The sequence below is a fragment of the Crocodylus siamensis genome, chromosome 15, assembly GCF_052110815.1.
Source record: "Crocodylus siamensis isolate JL-2025a chromosome 15, ASM5211081v1, whole genome shotgun sequence".
Lineage (NCBI taxonomy): Eukaryota > Metazoa > Chordata > Crocodylia > Crocodylidae > Crocodylus > Crocodylus siamensis.
In genome coordinates this window covers 42,114,458-42,131,978 of record NC_143409.1, presented here as the reverse complement: position 1 = coordinate 42,131,978, position 17,521 = coordinate 42,114,458, and the positions used below count along the sequence as shown (strand labels likewise).

Below are 17,521 nucleotides of genomic sequence, written 5' to 3'. Positions count from 1 at the left end.
CAATGGTAGAGGCATATGGTAAGGTGGAGACATAGAACAGAAATCAGTTATCAAATCACATTGATTTTATGGGCTTTCCCTGTGTACATTGAGACCAGGTACATAAGGACTGCTCTCAGAGCTGCTTTTCATATTCATCAGTACCCTCACGTGAGAAGCAGACAAGTAGCAAGACTTACATCAGTATCCAAGGCAGTTTCCTTCATGAAATGATATCCCAGCAGCCTTGTAAACAGAGGGCAAAAGAACATTCATCTAGATGCATATCAAATTATGAATTTCTTTTATTTCTCACGTAACATAGTAGAAGTAACGTGGCCCTTTACAAATACCAGTGAGTGATGTAGAAGAGATGGAAATTCTTTTTCAAGGAATGTATTGTCCATATTCAGAACAGAAGATGCTGTTGTGTGTAATTCCACAGTGCTCTTCCACTCTCGTGTCCTTGTGCAACAGTAGGATGAGGATTCTGGCTGCGCATTATTCAGGTTGCTAACAGGGACCAGTGAGAGACATGACAGGATAAGCTTGTTCCAGAAGGTCCATGGCATTATTCCATGGAGGTTACAGCAAATTTAAGTATGGAGGAAGGGAGAGAGGTCTCTCTTCTTCTTTGAGGCCTGCCCCACCTCACCCCACCCTGCTATATGGAAGCCATCCTCCAGCACCATTTCCAGCTCACTCCTCTGTCTTTCCCATCTTGGAAAGACAGGAGCATCCCAATGGAGTACAGAGACACACTTTGTCATCAGATGCCATCTGCTGCTATAATAATGCAAACAACAGGTTACTAAAGAGTCAAATGCTTCTTTGGTTATGGAGCCAGAGCTGTAGATAAAACAAGGTCTCCCAACCTCTGTCCCCCAACCCAGCTGGGGTTTGAGGAAAAAGGGTTTGAGAAAGAGGGTGTCAGGGCGGGGGCCTGGAGGTGAGATCAAGCTGGGCCCAGGGGCCCAGAAGTCTGTATGCCAAGAGGGGCAAAGAATGGGGCTGCTGAAATCAGGGGGGAGCCCAGGATGGGCCAGGAGTTAGATGCAGATGGCCTAGAGAGTTTTCCTAGGTAAGACCTGAAACTGCACACAACTAGGGCAGGTTAGCATGGTGCAGCTGCCTGTGGCAGGACAGCCTGCATGTCATCCCACTCATAGACCCCCCTCAGGGAAAGTTAAGCAAGGGGGCATCTAAAGCCTCAGCTCCCACTAACTTGTGGGTTACCCTGTGGAGGGGAAAGGCTAAGGGACCATACCTTAACAAAAAAGGAAGGGGAGAAACCAGAGGGGCCTGGCAGCCAAGGAAGGGGTTACATGAGAGGCTGAGGAGCCTGACGGCCCAGAGAAGGGCTGTGTGAGTAAGAGAATATCAATGAGGAGGACACGTGTAAGGCTTGGGGCATGGCATAGAGCAGAACAGAACCATGCAATCAGCTCCTAAGGCCTTGACCACAAACCTCATGGTCGTTGGAATAAGACCAGGACGTCTTCCCATATTTTACTAACAATTCACCTCAAGGTTTTGTAGGCAAGGGCATGATGGACTGTCCACATAGATCAGGGTAAAGGAAACATTTTTTGGTCTCCAGGGGCTTTATGGCCAACCTGGACATGGTACCTGTGATGCCCCAATTTTAATAATGGGCCAAATGGGAAACCTAGGATTTGAACCTCCTGAGCACTTCCAGAGCTTGGCTCCAGGACAAAGTGCCCATTCACTGTAGATTTGATAGATATGAATGTCAATTGTAGATGACCCTCAATTGTTCTGTTCACACTTTACTACTGCTGTGGTTTCTTGATGATCAGCTGACTGGTCCTGTCTTTGGAAATAGACTCTGATCTTGCTCAGGTTTCTGACCTTATCTGCATTTTGCCGCCTAGAATTAAGGAACCTGCACAGGTTCTGCAGACCTCTCAGTGGATCCTTCCGGTATACAGAAGACAGCATGGAAAGGCTGACATTGTGCCTAGCCAGTATCTGCGAGGAAGGCTTTGTGAGAAGTTTCTCTTTCATCAAGGGTTGAAGTGAAGCATAGCATTCAAGGCTGGAGTAGCTGAGCACAGGCCTTGGTTCCTGCACTGCATCAATCTCTAGGACCGTGCACAGGTCCTTTACAGCCTCGGCAGCGTCCGAGGCACAGCAGTCATTTAACTGTTTCCAGAGGTAATTGTTAGCCAGGTGTTTTAGGTGGTAACTCCCAGCTTTGGGGATCTTCTCTTTAATCAAGGGCAAAACATCCAAGAAGCCAAAGACAGTCTCACGGAATTCCCTTCCCACGCCAAGAGTATCCAGGGCTTTAAACAGGATGGGGAAGCTTAGTGACCAGAGGGCAAATCCCACAAGGATGGGCTTGTGGACAGTACGTAGGTGGCTGATAAAGGACTTCATGCCAGTTTCACAGATGAGACCTTTTTCGATCATGTCAGGCAAATATTTCAGTGATTGAATCAAGATGATAAACTTCTTACTTCCATCTACCACACACAGCTGAATGATTTCACTATCTGTTGGGGATTAAGGACAGGAGGACAATAAAACACAGAGTAAGACCATGAGCAGGGAATCTCTATGGACTTAAATAAGTTACAATAGTCAGGGGCAGCTGGTGATCTCTCCCACCATCTGTCTGCCCCTTGCCTTCACTCAAGCGTCCCATCAGTTTCAGAAATCTGAGCCTAGCCTGAATTATTCTTGCTTTTTAACTAATCCTTCCCATGTACACTATCTACTTCTTGTCCCCTATACCTACAAACTTCAACCAAAGCTTTCCCCTTCCATATTTCATACCAGAATCCCTGAGTGTGCAAAGTATGTTGATACTCAAGCACCTGAGGTGCTTAAAAAGCAGGCATTAGTTCACTCATACATATCACTTCAGAAAGTGAATGGTCTCTTTAAGAGATCTTGGGATACTAGTTCCACAGCCCTGCAGCGTCCTGGGGCACATGCACTGGTGGCCTACAAGCTGCCAAGGAATATGTTCAAGTTCCCTCAGGACTTCTTGCTCTTCCTAACAACTGAGCTACCTGGCTTTGTCAACAGGAAGAGTTGACACCTTCGTGGGACTGTCCATTCTGTGTAAGGAGGGGGCTATCTGTGGAAATTCCCATGCTCAACACAGGGCTCCAGCTAAATGCTGAGATCTACCCGACATGGATTTGTGATCAGGAAACACATTTTCCTTTGCCAAAAATAGTTACCAGCTCCTGTGTTCTTACGTAGGAGCTTCAGGTCAAAGAACAGCAGTGATGCTTGTCTTGTGTCAAGCTCTTCAGGTTGAAGGTCATCAGGAATGAGTGGGAGATCCCCCTCATGGCTTTTATAAGAGATATTGCTGGTGTCATCTGGTAGACTAGAGGTCTGGAAAAGGAAAAGGCTATCTGATGCCAGGGTAACACATCTGGAACCTGTATCACTGCAATAGGAACAGGATAGCTGGGGCTTTCCAAGATTACTTCATGTGGCCCAAACCGGGTGTTTCAGTAAAGACCTAGAATGACCACCTCAAGGGATGTGAGTAGGTGAGAAAGCAAGGATGCTCCAGTTGAGTACAATGGTAGTAGTGGCCATTGGAGAATTGTCTCTGTCCTGCCACAGATGTCCTTTGTGACCCAACCTACTCAACCACCCTGTCTCATTTGCCCATCTGCACAATGGACAACTGTATAGGTGTACTGTGTGGCTAGAGTCATCAGATATCTCAGGTCCCACAAGGAGGGACAAATATAACCAGTAGGCAATGGGAGTTAGTTGCCAAACTCAATTCCAAGGAAGTCCTCACCCGCAGATTAACTTGGGTGATTTATATGTGAGGTCTAAGCCTTGGGTCTGCCTCATGCAGGCATGAGCTTCCATATTGCAAAGCTACACCCAAGTAACAGCGTCCTCACTAGTGCTGTACTCGGCTCTACGTGTTGCTAAACTGCACTGCTATAGTCCATGTGATCCTGTCTTTGTGATGCAGTAAACTGAGCCAAACTATGGTTCTTTCCCAATAAATTGGTGGGAAATTTCTTTGTCCTTCTAACAAAAAGAAGTTCTTTTTTATACAGTGTGTAATTAAAGTGTGGAACCCATTGCCACTAGATGCTGTGGATGCTGACTGTTTAGCCAGATTCGACAAGGGATTGGACAGATTCTTGGAGGAAAGGTGCATCAGTAGCTATCGATCATGGGAGTCAGGGGCACAACCTCTGAATCAAAATGTCCTAGACCTTAAATCCTGGAGGCTGCACGTGAGAGAGGAACAGAGAGAAAAACCCTGGTCATATACAGTTCACTTTCCCTTTTAGCATTCACTCTCTGCTGCTCTGACACCGGCAACTGGACAAGAGAGACCTAGGGTCTGACCCAGTAAGTGGCTGTTCTTATGTTCTCCCCTCAACAAAGGACACAAAATAAAATGCCTTTCCCTCTTAAGTTCAGGCCTTAAATTTTCTCCAGCTTCTCCCTGAAACAATACACTTCTGAAGCCTCTCGCTCTCTCAGCTGAGGCCCCTTTTAAATGCTCCCAGCTGGGGATCTGTCCAGAGACCCAATTCCCCCTACCTGCACCTCATTGCCAAGCAGACCTAGCAGCCCCTTCTGGGTCCTGAAAACATCTTACCATCCTGTTACAGCATTCGCGCACACTCACCGTTGACTCTTCATCACTGTCATCTCCTTCAGAACTGTCCAAAATGCTAACGAGAGTAACTGCAGTACAGAAAAAGACACATCAGGGTCTGGCTTGTGCCAGAGGGCATGGGCACCCCATCAGTGAACCTGGAGCAAGCCTTGCATTCACCATAGGGTAAGTTCATGTACACAGCTGACAAGCTGTATTTTCACACTGTTGCTTACATCTTGTTGACCTGTCTGTATATGCATACCCTGATATCTTTTACTATTGCAAAATTGCAAAAGCACAACATTTCATCTACACATTTCAAATGGCAAAAAACCCTATCTTAACCAAACCATATTTTGTTCCCTTTTGAACAAAGTCACACATTATGGAGCATCTGCCCCTTTACAAAATCAGAAGACACTGAATTTCCTACCAGTTGTATGTGTGACTGAGTCCACATCTAGTTCAGGAATCCCTTTGTAGTTGCATTGCTACAAACCCACCATCTGAAACCCTTGCAAGACCGTGACAATCTCTTCCTACCTTCTTGAGGGATGTTATTTTCCAGGGGTTCTGTCAAGTCAACTTCCTTCACTGCACCAAGCCTGTTAGCCATCCAGCCAGATCCATATCCTGTTGAGAAACTGGTCCCTGGTTGTTCCAAGATATTCTGGTTGGGCTCTGTGGCCCATTTATCCCATTTGCCATCATCTGCTTCAGTCCTGATAAACTTTGCAGGGGATGATGGGATTTCTGTGTCTTGCCCTCTTTTCTTTGCGGTGGAAGGCGAGAAATGGGCCTGAGCAATGGAAGAGAACCATTACAAGCTCATAGTGTTCTTCCTGAGAATAATATCAGCAGGGGATGTGGGACCAGATTTTTGTGGATGGATAGAAATAGGTATTTTCCACAGTTGGAGACACAAAAGAAAAAAAATGTAGTGATATATTCCAGTTTGAGGATTGGGCTGGAATAGACAGCCTGCCAGACAGTCAGGTGCAGATGTTCTCTGCTCCTGGAGACAACCCTAGGTGCACAGTGAACTGGTGTTGCTCCATTGGCCTCCACCAAGCACAGAAGGATGCAGCATGGAATCATATCCTCTGCATAGTCAGGGCTCATCTTCACCAGCTACTTACAGCAGGGTGGATGTAGTTGCACCAGAATGTCAAGATTTGCAGACACATGGTGTGACTTCTTACTCCAGTGTAAGTGGCAAATTGCCTGGGAGATCATATTGCTGCTCAAATCAGAATTATTTCCATGTGGGACCTGGCTGTGGTGTTTGTGTGGGTGCATCTGTATTTCAGCAGTCCTACAGCTGGCTTCCTATGCTTCTTTGTGCCCTGTCCAGACAAGCCTCCTTGTTTAGCTGGGTAGCCTCTGTGCTAACAGTGACTGGATGCCATCTGCTTGTATGAATGCCAATGTACAGCCAAGTTCTGCCTCTTGGTGCTCACTTTTTCCATGAGTCAACCTATCAAGCATAATTAAAGTTTATGGGTCGCCACTTGGCAGGTTGTGGGAGGTCAACCTAATGGAGAACCACTCATGAATCTCTATGCTGTGCTGATGGTAGCCTATGGCGTATATATTGCCCATATGTCCCTATTTCTCAGCGATGTTCCTACATCTGAACTGGATGGCGGGTTTAGGGATAGATTGGTTGGCCATGAAGGCAAGGCTCTGGTACCCTGCCTCATGCTGGGGAGCTCTCACTCACATGAGTAGGCCCACTGGCTCAAGTGTCCACCAGCAAAAAGTGGTTGCAAGATCTAAGCTCAAGTGACTGGGGAAGGGATGGCTGAGGAGATGAAGGGGGCCATGTATTAAAATCATCCGTGTTCAAATAAGACAGATCTAGTAAAATGTATAAACCATGGAGACATCCCTTTCAGCAAATGATTCTTGTTGGCATCTGGCCTTGAATTCCTGTGAGAAGTGCCAGGAAAGTTGCATCCCCCCACCCTCACACACTATTTTGGGATGCCCATGACAGCCCCAGTACAAAAGCAAGCCTCACCTCCTTGTAACTCTTTGGGGATCTCATAGGGGCCACTTCTGGAAAAGGCAAAAAAAAGACATTGCTGATAAATGGGTTGAAAGACTGGGAACAACAACATTATGGTTATAAGTTAGGGGCTGCCCCCCTCAGCAGCACAGAGGCAGAGAGGGATCTTAGAGTCAGGATTGACTCCAGGATGAATACGAGTCACCAATGCGATGAAGCAATAGGCAGAAGCAACTGCACCCTGTCCTGCATCAACAGGGGCATCACTAACAGGTCCCGAGAAGTCTTGCTCCCCCTCTATGCGGCGCTGGTCAGGCCGCAGCTGGAGTCCTGTGTCCAGTTCTGGGCGCCGCACTTTGGGAGGGACGTGGAGAACCTGGAGAGGGTCCACAGGAGGCCACTTGTATGGTTGGGGGCCTCCGTGGCCAGCCCTATGAGGAGAGGCTGAGGGATTTGAATCTCTTCAGTCTCCACAAGAGGAGACTGAGGGGGAATCTTGTGGGTGCCTACAACCTTATCAGGGGCCAGCAGCAGGGACTCGGGGAAAGTCGGTTCACCAGGGCCCCCCTTGGAGTCACCAGGAACAATGGTCACAAGCTGAGGGAGGACAGGTTTAGGTTGGATATTAGGAAGAACTACGTCATGGTAAGGGTGGCCAGAGCCTGGAATAGGCTTCCCAGAGAGGTGGTGCTCTCACCTTCCCTGGAGAACTTCAACAGGAGACTGGATGGGCACCAAGCTGGGGTCTTATGACCCCTGCCACCCCCAGTGCTCCTTCCTGCCCATGGCAGGGGGTTGGACTAGATGATCTGTCTAGGACCCTTCCCACTCAGTGATTCTATGAAGCTGAATCCAGCTTCCACACTGCCCCGGCCCCACCATACGCACTGCCCCAGCCCTGCAATACACCCAGGAGCAGCAGGACCGGCAGCACACACCATGGCCTGGGCTGCCCCCACACCATGGTCAGGCAGGGCCGAAGGACCCACTGTGAGCCACATAGAATCCCTTGGTGGGCTGCATATGGCCCACAGGCCATATTTTACCCACTTCTGAACTAGTCCTTGTAGTTAAGGCGGGACCAAGAGTTGCTGGTCCCTCACACTAGGAAGTACTCTGCCTACTATGCATTCATCCTGGCCTGGTCATCAAAATGATCCTGCATGGAGACAACCATGTCCCAGGTACCTCCCTGGATCACCATGTCTTCCCCCTCAACAACTGGTGAAATACCTTTTCCCTAAGGTTTTGCAACTAACCTGAGTTCAGGGTTGATTGGGCTAGAGGACTGCCACGTGTGCTACCTGGATCAGCATCTCCTCCAATATCCTCAGTGCCTGATATAGGGAGCATAGCTGGAGAGAGGAGATGGTGTGAGGGGTCCTGAGGGGCAAGCAATCCTTCTTCATTGCTATCAGCAGGGAGATGGTTGTGCTGTGGAGAATCTTCTGGAGCATGCAGACACGCCAGACTGAACACCTGTATGTCCCCATCTTGTTGGGGAGCAGATGGACCTGCTGGAAGGGGACAAAAGAGGGAGAATCAGGAGCTGAGGAGGTCCACATGATGTACCACCTGATCCATTTATTTAGACATGGAGGAGCATAGGATGCCCAGATGTCTGCTTGCCAAAGTGGTGGGGATGTGGAGATAGGGTTGAGGTAGGGAGGGCATGGAGATTCCCACTGGGAAACCCTAGGCATATTGTGCATCACTTTGCAGATGATTACACTGTCTTTAATGGTATCTCCTAAGCAGTGAGGGACACAAAAGCAACATGAGGAAGAAGGCTCTAAACCTGCAGGCTATGCCACTGGTGCCCAGCATCCCCATGCCCATCATGGTTTCAAAAAGAATTCCCTTTGGCAGGGTCACATCCTGGGACCCTACACTCCCCAACTAGCTGTCTCAAGAGCTGTGTATTTTTTGCAGGGATGCTGAGCATCTGCCCCAGTACTTTCTGCTGCACAGCTACACTCCTTCATTCTCACTCAGAAACCAACATCAAATTCTCATGGGGCAACAGCTCTGAGACCTGATCGTGCACGTGATCAGGGCTGGTTTTTCCTTTGTGGCAGGGCTGCCCACTGTGTCACATCCACAAGTATGCTGCATTCTCACATCTCTCTAACTTCCCTTCCAACAGAGTGGGCGGGTGTGCTTCTCCCACAATAGACACATCTTACAGGGAACCACCTCAGAGGTGGCTACTACTTTTTGGCCATTTGGGGGGCACCCTTTTCCCTGTGCACTTGGGATAGCTGCCCTCTCAGCCTGCACACTGAAGACTGAGCTAACTCCTGCTACAGCTGGGGCTAACATTCAAGTTGGGGCTCTATTGCACTCATGTTATCCAGGGTTGAGGCACGAAGGAAGAAGTCTGTAATACATATACCTGTGGGTTTCGAGTTCCCCTAGGGAGGGAGACAAAACCCTATCCCAACGGGCAATACCAAGTGTTTATTTTACACTGAGCATTAGTTAGATTCAGAGTAGACAAAGGCGAGCATCCATGTCTGAAAATTTGATTTAGCCCTTTTTGGATTAGCAAGTCATTCCACAACTAGTTGTGTCTTTGAGCTGCAGACCCAAGAAAGGCCATTTCTGCCCAAAAGCTTGTTTAACATCTCCCTCAACTATACATCTGATCCAACAAAAGAAGTCACCCAAAAAGCCCTGGCTTCTTACATATTTCCTGGCCCATCACAGGTACAACAACACTCCAACCCTACTTTTAGATCACAGATTTTTCACTAATGTTTTGCTGAAACTTGTCACTGATGTTTTGCTGAAACTTTTTTCCTGTCATATGATTGGTCACCTAAGGCACATTTCCTGATTGGAAAAGTAAAACATTTCTGGAATAAGGAAGATCACTAATAAGGAATCATCCATTATACAGGTCTGTTTTTCAGATAACTAACCATTATGCTGTAACTTCAGGACCAATAAGAATTCACAAGTATTTTCATGGGCACCTCACACTTTTCCAAATGTACATGGCTAATGAACTCCCCCTGCTCAGTGAACAGAACTCAACAATTGTTTTGGATGAATTATATCTGAATTAGGGTTGTGAGAAACTTTGATCCCTGATTCGATTCGGTGGAGATTCAGCCTGGTTCGGTGGTCAAATCTCCAAATCAGAATCAAATCAGACGACCCTTTAATTTCTCTGAATCGATTGAGAAAGATTTGGCGATTCAGACATAGACACAGCTTAAAATATTTTTTCTACATCCCTCTAGGTAGCAGGCAGCTCATGAATGCTGTGATGCTGGGGCTCATGGAGTGTCCCACAGAAGCACGGGGGTGTTCCCCAGAGCGCTCAGCAGCAGACCTGGAAGTGGACCAGAAGCACTTTCAGTCCACTTCTGGGACCACCAGGAAGCATGCTGGGGGACCCCCTACACTCTTCTGGCTCAGCATTGGTGCATCCTGGGTCAGGGAGGGGGGCACCTGGGGTCCCCCATGGCCAATTGCAGATCCAGGGAGGCATGGGGGGTGGGGACAGTGCACTCTCTGGTGTACCCGGGTTTGCTGCTGAACACACGGGGCACCCCCCTGCACTCCTGTGGGATGTGCTCCATGTGCACCAGCATCACAGCATTCAGAAGACACACTGTTACCTCAAGGTATGTAGAAAAAACATCTAAAACTGTATCTGTGTCCAAATCAGTGATTCTGTGAATCAGTATCGAATTTTTGGATTTGGTTTTGGGCAAATCAAATCAGGGACAGTGATCCAAATCAACAAATAGAATTACTGTCCCTGACTCAGGTTGAATCTGAAACAAATAGGGCCCATTTTGCACACCCCTAATATGAATCTTTTATTTGCCATTCAATCTATTCTGGAGAATGTGCACCACAAGCAGACCAAGTCATACATTTTGGATAACAGGAAGTGATCACTAGGAAAGATAGTATAATGCCAGAAGGAACAATTACACCCATGTAGTCAGACTTCCTGTACAGCCCAAGCTAGAAAAATTTCCTTAAGAGTCTGCAGGATTGATGCTCAACTTCTGTTCCTTGGATTTGTCCACCTGCTACCCCATGGTCCAAGCAGCCCTTGAATTACTCTGTATTCTAGAAGTTTTCTATCCCCTTGCTGAAGGGCCTTGCATGTGAACAATCACAGTCCATATCTTGGACAGTGTTCTCCACCCCTCTTCCAATGTAATATATGTAGCTGGATAACTATGCTACAGACCCATCTTATAGCAATGGGGTCTACAGACTCACTCTATCCCATCTTGACAGTATTCAGGGGTAATGATGGTACCATGTCCACTACAAACACCTCCAAGGCCTACTGGCATGTCAAAGGAAACTAGTTACCATGCTCCCCCATCACTTGTTCAACCAGGGCCTGAAGTTGGGTTTTGCACTCAGAGAAGTCTTCAACCTGGACATCAGACACCACTTCCAGGGATGGCCGGTTCTGGAGTTCCACCAAGGAATGCTTGATGAACTGGTGCATGTCCATCACCACCTGGTCAGATGCGTAGCGGTGCATCTTCTCCACAAGCTGCTCTCCAGCCTCCAACCTCATGAGCATGGCTCTCATGTGCTGCATCTTCCCCTTCAGGTCCTGGTGCCTCTCGTGGTGCTGCCTTTCTGCCCTACCCAACAGCTCCTCCCCCTTATCACGGATCAGCTTGATCATCTCCTCTACTTTCTTAAGGATCAGCTCCTGAGTTTCCTTCCACCCCTGGTCCAGTTGGTTGGCTTTGCCATGGAGGTTGTTGCAGGCACTTTCATAGTAGCTCTTCTTCTGCTTCAGCTCTTTGGTCAAGCTTCCCAGCTCCTCCTGCCTCCGCAGGATCTCTTCCTTGATATCACAACACTGACCCCTATGGTCACTATCCAGGAGGGCACAGATGAGGCACTTTGGCTTGCAACAGATGCTACAGTAGATGCTGTGGAAAAAAGCCCAGTTTAGAATACTAATTTGGATTTGGATTCCTCCATGTTGTTGGTGGTCTCAAGACACCCTTCCCATAGCCAATTCATGGAAGAAGTAGGGAGGGGGAATGGACAATAAAGACCTGATGGGAAAACCAACATATTAGACAGTGGGTAATTTGGGATGCTCAACCAGGCTGGGCTTCAACATGCTATGCATTTAAGGACCTACTTCACTTCCCTCATACTCCTAGCCACCAGGTTCATCTACATGAGATGCTTTACTGAAGATCAGAGATAATTACTGTGCAATAAGCATCACTGTCTACACATGCAGATGCTTACTGTGCAGTAATTTGCTCAAATCATGAGTAAATTTGCTACCTGTACAAACAAGTAGCAAATTTACTCCCAATTACTTATAGCAAATTTACTCCTGATTACTTATTGCACAGTCCAGTAGATGGCTGACTGGAAGCAAATGTGCTCCTCGTCAGCCAGGCGGGGGGTGGGAGATTGTTCACTGTTCCTGGGAGCTGCCTGCAGCTGGGGTGGACTCCACCTCCAGAGCCTGGGTGAAGACAATTGTCCCCCTGTCCCAGCAGCATGGAGCTCCCAGCTGCCAATTCACAATTGCCATCGGGGAGTGGGGTCTAAGAGATGCATATCTCCCAGCCCAAGCTCCATAGTAATGGGGTCCGGGCTGGGAGATTCTTAAGGAGCTACACATGCAGGGACATGGAAGCAGATTTGCTGCTCATGGTAGTAGTCTGCTCCTGCCCCCCCTGGCACTGCACCAGCCCCCTGTAGCAGACAGGGGAAGCTCTAGGTATCCCCTGGGTGTTAGCCCAGGGGCTGGCAGGGAGCACCAGGCCAGAAAACAGCTGTCTGCTGGCAGAGGCTAGGACATTGCTGGGTCCACTGTTCCACCCTCAGTGGGTCTGCTTACTTTCTACTTAGGCCAGCCTATGCGCAGTCCTTTGGGCCCCACGTGGACCCTACTCTACGTGGCCCATTCACAGTTCTTCAGGCCCCCCATATGGGTCCTACTCTACACAGTCTCCTGCTTTCTCACACACCCCCTCACTGGGGCCACTACACCGCCCCCTCACTGGGGCTACTAGGCCTTACACCCCTTTGGCCTCAGGTATCTGATAACGTGCTTGGACCCCTCCCCTTTCCCTCTACAGGGTAACCCACCAGGTCATGGGAGCTGAGACTATCCAGTGCCCCATCTTCACCTTTCACTGGGGAGGAAATGGTGTAGCATTTCCTGGAGATCATCCTGCCACAGGCAGCCCCACCACACCATCCAGCCCCAGTAGGGTGTAGTTTTAGGTCAATCACCAGGACCAGGACCCTTCTCCATCCCCATAGTCCCTACCCTGACCACCAGGTGTTCTGGGAGCAGCAGCTTCAGCCAGGAGATGCCCACCCTTCAGCTCCCCAATTGTAACTGCCAGCTCTGCTCCTCAGGGTCTGGTCTTATACCCAGGGTGCCTGCTTGCAGTCATGTGACTGCCTAATTAGGTCTCCTTGTATCTGCTGGCTGCTCCACAGCCTGCTCAATCCTCTTAAAGTGGTAGGCACAACCTGTGCTCTGCCACAGCACAGCATGTTGTAACTATTCCTGCCAAGTATGACTCAAGAAAAAATATCCCAGGTTGGAAACATTACCAAGCAATCTGGGTGTTATGTGTTGTACAGAACAAGTTACAGGGCTTCCGGGCACCCTCAAGAAACTCCCTGAGAGATCCGGCCTGAAGGTCCTTCACATTCCTGGCCTCATGATTCTCCTTCTTCAGGAGCCTCTGATGCAAATTAAAGCATGTGGGACACATAAACTCCTCACAGCCAGAGCACCAGAACTCCCCCTCTGCTTTGCAGTTGCCACACCCTAAGCTTGTGCCCTTGACTATTTTCCGGTAGGTTTTCATCTGGGACTGCAGACTGGTGTACAGCAGGTTGTTCTGGTCTGGGATCCCACTAGATTGCAAGATAGGAGCCTGGCAGATGGGGCACTGGCCAATGGGCTTGTTGTCTTGCAGACAGTCAATGCATAAGGTGTGAAGGCAGGAAAGGAGCTTGGGCTCCTTGGGTTCCTTCCGGCATCTCTCACAGAGCAGAAACTGGAACTCTTCCTCCACCACCTTTAGGGAGAAGAAAAGGACAGAGATACCTGGCATTAATCATACTATGATATTATCCCAGTGGGAAAGGACCATTGGGCAAGGAGAAAGAGATGTTGCTAGTGCTGCTAGAAGGTCATTTGATGGATACCAAGCAATAGAGACATCTGGAAAGGCCCAATGTAGCAAGCCAAAGCTAGCTTCACTGGGGAGTCCAATAGCTGAGGGAAAACCTTGTTGTGAGAGTCTGTAGCTGGTCCTTCCCACCACTGCTTGAGAGATAGAGGCTTGTAAAGAGCATAAGGAAGCAGATTACTGGCTGGGCACAGCCATGAGGGTGTAGGACACAGAGGGCATGTCTACCCGTGCTGATTTAAAGCATTTTAGCCCAATTTAAGGTGCATTAAAGGTGTGTATCTACATGTGAACGCCCTCAATGCACCTTAAAAATTGCATTTTTAGGCTATTGATGCCTAAATTTGATACCTGCAAAAGCAGGTATCAAAGTTAGGCATGAATAGTTAAAGTGCATTAATGCACATGTAGATGCATTAAAGCACATTAATGCCGCGTATGGACTGAAGTGGGACTAACTTTAGTCTCACGTCAGTCTGTGCACACGGCACTGATGCACTTCAATGCGTGCATGTGCAGATGCGAGCCTAAATTGCTTAAATGCACATTAAGCTAATGCGCATTAAATTTAGGTGTGCCTAAATGCACATGTTGACACACCCAGAGCCCCTCTCATCTACACTTCCCCTCTCCCTCTGCCCTCGCCACCTGCTCACCACATTGTTTCTCCTTTAAGCTGTTCCACATCAGCTACCTCCTCCAGTCCTCATCCCATCCACAGTGCACATGCCCCTTTCTTTGTCTCTGCACCATACTGCCTCTTTACTCACAGGGGGCTTTGAGGGGTGACTCCAAGCTGGAAGCCCTATCGCACCCAGCCTCAGGCCATCTCCCTAAAGAACTTCAACACACACCCCGATTGCTGCAGCATCCAAGTAGGTCACAGGCACTGACTGATTCAAAGGAGAAGAGGTTGATGTTATATATTTAGATTTCAAAAAAGCCTTTGACTTGGTCTCCCATGATGTCCTCATGGTAAAATTGGGTGGCTGAAGCCTCAATAATCTTATGGTCCAATGGCTGAGGAACTGTTTCTGTGGTCAGACCCAGAGAGTGATAGTTGATGGAATTAAGTCAACATGGAGCATGGTGACCCAGGGCTCAGTACTCAGATCAGTACTCTTTAATATATTTATAAATGATCTACATTCAGGTGTCAGAAGCGGACTGGCTAAGTTCACAAACAACACCAAATTATGGGGAAGGGTGGTAGGATGAACATGAGCCACCAATGCATTGCTGCAGCCAGCAAAGCAAATAAAACTCTGGCTTGCATCTACTGATGCATCTCAAGCAAGACCCAAGAAGTCATCCTCCTGTTTTACTGGGCTGTGGTGAGGCTGCAGCTGGAGTACTGCATCCAATTCTGGGCTCCACAATTTAGACAGGATGTGGATAAGCTTGAGAGAGTCCAGAGGAAAGCCACATGCTTGATTAGAGGGCAAGAGAGCAGGCCTTATGAGGAGAGGCTGAGAGGCATGGGGATCTTCAGCCTGGAGGAGTGCAGGCTCAGGTGGGACTTGGTGGCAGCCTGTAAGTATATAAAGAGTGTGCACTGGGAACTGGGAGAACATCTGTTCACCAGGGTACCCCAAAGGAAGACAAGGTCACAAACTGCTGGAAAACCATTTTAGCCTAGAAATAAGGAAAAACATTTTTACCCTCCAAGTCTCCAGAGTCTGGAATAGACCCCCCAGAAGTGGTGCAAGTACCTACTCTGCCTACCTTTCAGAAACGCTTGGGTGTGTATCTTGCTGGGATCCTATGACCCCAGCTGACTTCCTGCCCCTTGGGCAGGGGGCTGGACCTGATGATCTTGCAAGGTCCCTTTCAGCCCTAATGTCTATGAAAATCTATGAAATCCTCACAGAGCCTCTGTCAGGTAAGGAACCATTTGCCCTATTGTTTGCCAGGGGAATGGAGGCCCAAATACACCAAATGCCATGCACAGAGCCACATCCGGTGTCTGTGCAAGTCACCAGAAGTGGGGCCCAGTTCTCCTGACACCCTGGCAAGTTCCCAAATCAGCCTTCTTCTCAATTACAGTGCTTTGAAGAAGGCCGCAAGAGGGCCATGGGGCATCAGTGAGGCACTTTCCTAGCCTGCATTACCATCTGCACGCTGGGGAGTTCACAGGGCTGTTGCCCAGTCACTGCCTCCCTGCCACCTGGTTGTCTCTGCCTTCCCTGCTCCCTTCCATACTGGCTTCCCCCACGCCCTTGCTAAAGCCACCTCCGCTGCCCAGAGGCAGCCCTGCCACATCCCCCGCCCCCAGTGTAATGGCACATACTCCAGCCACAGCACCACCCGCAGAAGGAGATGAGGCAACCAGGTCCTAGAAGCTGTTCAGCCTCATATAGCACTTATTTCCCCTCCGTCATCTTTGTACATTTAACCTACCAGCTTGATCCTTAACCCCAAGCAAGAGCCCCTAGCAGAAGGTCTGGTCGCTGTGACAAACTTACAGGGGTTGAGGAATCCTGGTCAGCCGGAGGCTCCTGAGATGTGGCATCCATGATCTGCACTCGCACGTTCCTCTGAGGCACCCAGATGCTTTCTGAGCGTGGCTGCAGCTGAGTTTCGTTTAGTCAAAAATGAAAGTAGCTTTGCTTCCTGGTATCAGGCAGACAGGAAGGAGAGTCTGTGCTCCTGCCCTGCCCTCTGGTGATCAACCCCTGTTTTGATGTGTGATGCATCTGGCAGGGGAGGGGAAGATAGTCTGAAATTTTCCAGCCCTCCTACGCACAAAGCTTGTCATGCGTTTTTTCTTCTGGCTCCTGGCCTCTCAAAGCACAAGGGAAGCCTGGATCAGCCCTGGATCTCTGTTTATCTCGATCTGATCATTCAGAGGCTCAATGCGTTGCTCTTATTCTGCTCCAGACCCCTGCTGGCAGAAAGTCTTCCTGGTAGAGAAGCAGAACAAGCTCCCCTTGGGGGCTGGTGACAGGGACAGCTCCAAGTGTGGGCAGACTCTACTACATCCTTGGCCAGTTCCCAATTTCCCCAGCTGCAATAACCCCCAAGAGATGTTTTTACTAAGGTGGATCACCAAAACGTTTCAGATGTGTCTCTGACAGGGCATGAGGTGAGGGGCTCCTGTGCAGACAGCATAAAGCAATGCCCCTTCATGCAACAGGAAGGACGCAGTAGGGCAGGGCTGGATATCTCCTCCCCATCGTGTCCTACATTAAGTACCTTCGGGTTTCTTATGCTGTTGTCCATTAACCATTGATGAGGCCATTGTCTTTTCAGTTGAGGCTTATAGATACTTTTGATATGTTTCCATCATGCTGTTACATTTCTTTTTTCTTTTAAAAACATCTCAAGAGCATTCAGAAGCAGTGAAAAGGCCCCATAGGTGGAAGTCATCTCTCTTAGGCTAGGTACAGTATGATAGTACTATTAAACTAGTGGTTCTCAACCTTTTTAGACTCAAGGCATCCCTTGCTACACTCAAGGCACCCCTCAGAAAATGTCAGTTTTTCATATTCACTCTGTTTCTGATCACAGAAAAATACTAGAGCAATTCTCTTGTATGTAATTCAGAAACACCACAACAGACCCGAATGATTTTAACACTCTGGATTCCAATTTGAAATCCCTGGGTTGATCTCGTAAATCATATCTGCACACCTAACCATCCTAACACTGCATGGGTACTTTGTGAAAGATCCCAAGGCACCAAAATAGAAAATCACTGTATGAAACGTTTGCAGACATGCCCTGAGGTCA

At 48.5% G+C, this 17,521-nt stretch overlaps 1 protein-coding gene across 2 annotated transcripts; it reads right to left on the bottom strand.

Moving 5' to 3' along the window:
- Nucleotides 1-266: 266 nt before the first annotated feature.
- LOC149852475 (protein PML-like) lies at nt 267-16,686 on the bottom strand. 2 transcript variants are annotated; one of them, XM_090029345.1, is made up of 9 exons: nt 16,255-16,686; nt 13,203-13,675; nt 10,959-11,539; nt 7,874-8,131; nt 6,627-6,664; nt 5,147-5,402; nt 4,631-4,689; nt 3,213-3,354; nt 267-2,498 (listed from the first exon to the last, which is right to left on the bottom strand). In XM_090029345.1, exons 1-9 carry the CDS (start codon nt 16,303-16,305, stop codon nt 1,750-1,752), a joined length of 2,607 nt encoding a protein of 868 aa, XP_089885471.1. In that variant the 5' UTR covers nt 16,306-16,686; the 3' UTR covers nt 267-1,749. The 2 variants fall into 2 exon arrangements, with proteins under 2 accessions (XP_089885471.1, XP_089885470.1); XM_090029344.1 differs by having other exon boundaries at nt 3,195-3,354; nt 16,255-16,684.
- Between the last annotated feature and the right edge of the window lie 835 nt (nt 16,687-17,521).

What these genes read in the sequence shown, in the direction of transcription:
- LOC149852475 (XM_090029344.1), bottom strand. Translation starts at nt 16,305, where the DNA reads ATGGATGCCACATCTCAGGAGCCTCCGGCTGACCAGGATTCCTCAACC. An exon ending in ACCAGGATTCCTCAACCCCT is followed by an intron (nt 13,676 to 16,254) that starts GTAAGTTTGTCA and finishes TTCTCCCTAAAG; the next exon opens with GTGGTGGAGGAAGAGTTCCA. An exon ending in ACAGTGATGAAGAGTCAACG is followed by an intron (nt 3,355 to 4,630) that starts GTGAGTGTGCGC and finishes TTCCTTTTCCAG; the next exon opens with ACCTCTAGTCTACCAGATGA.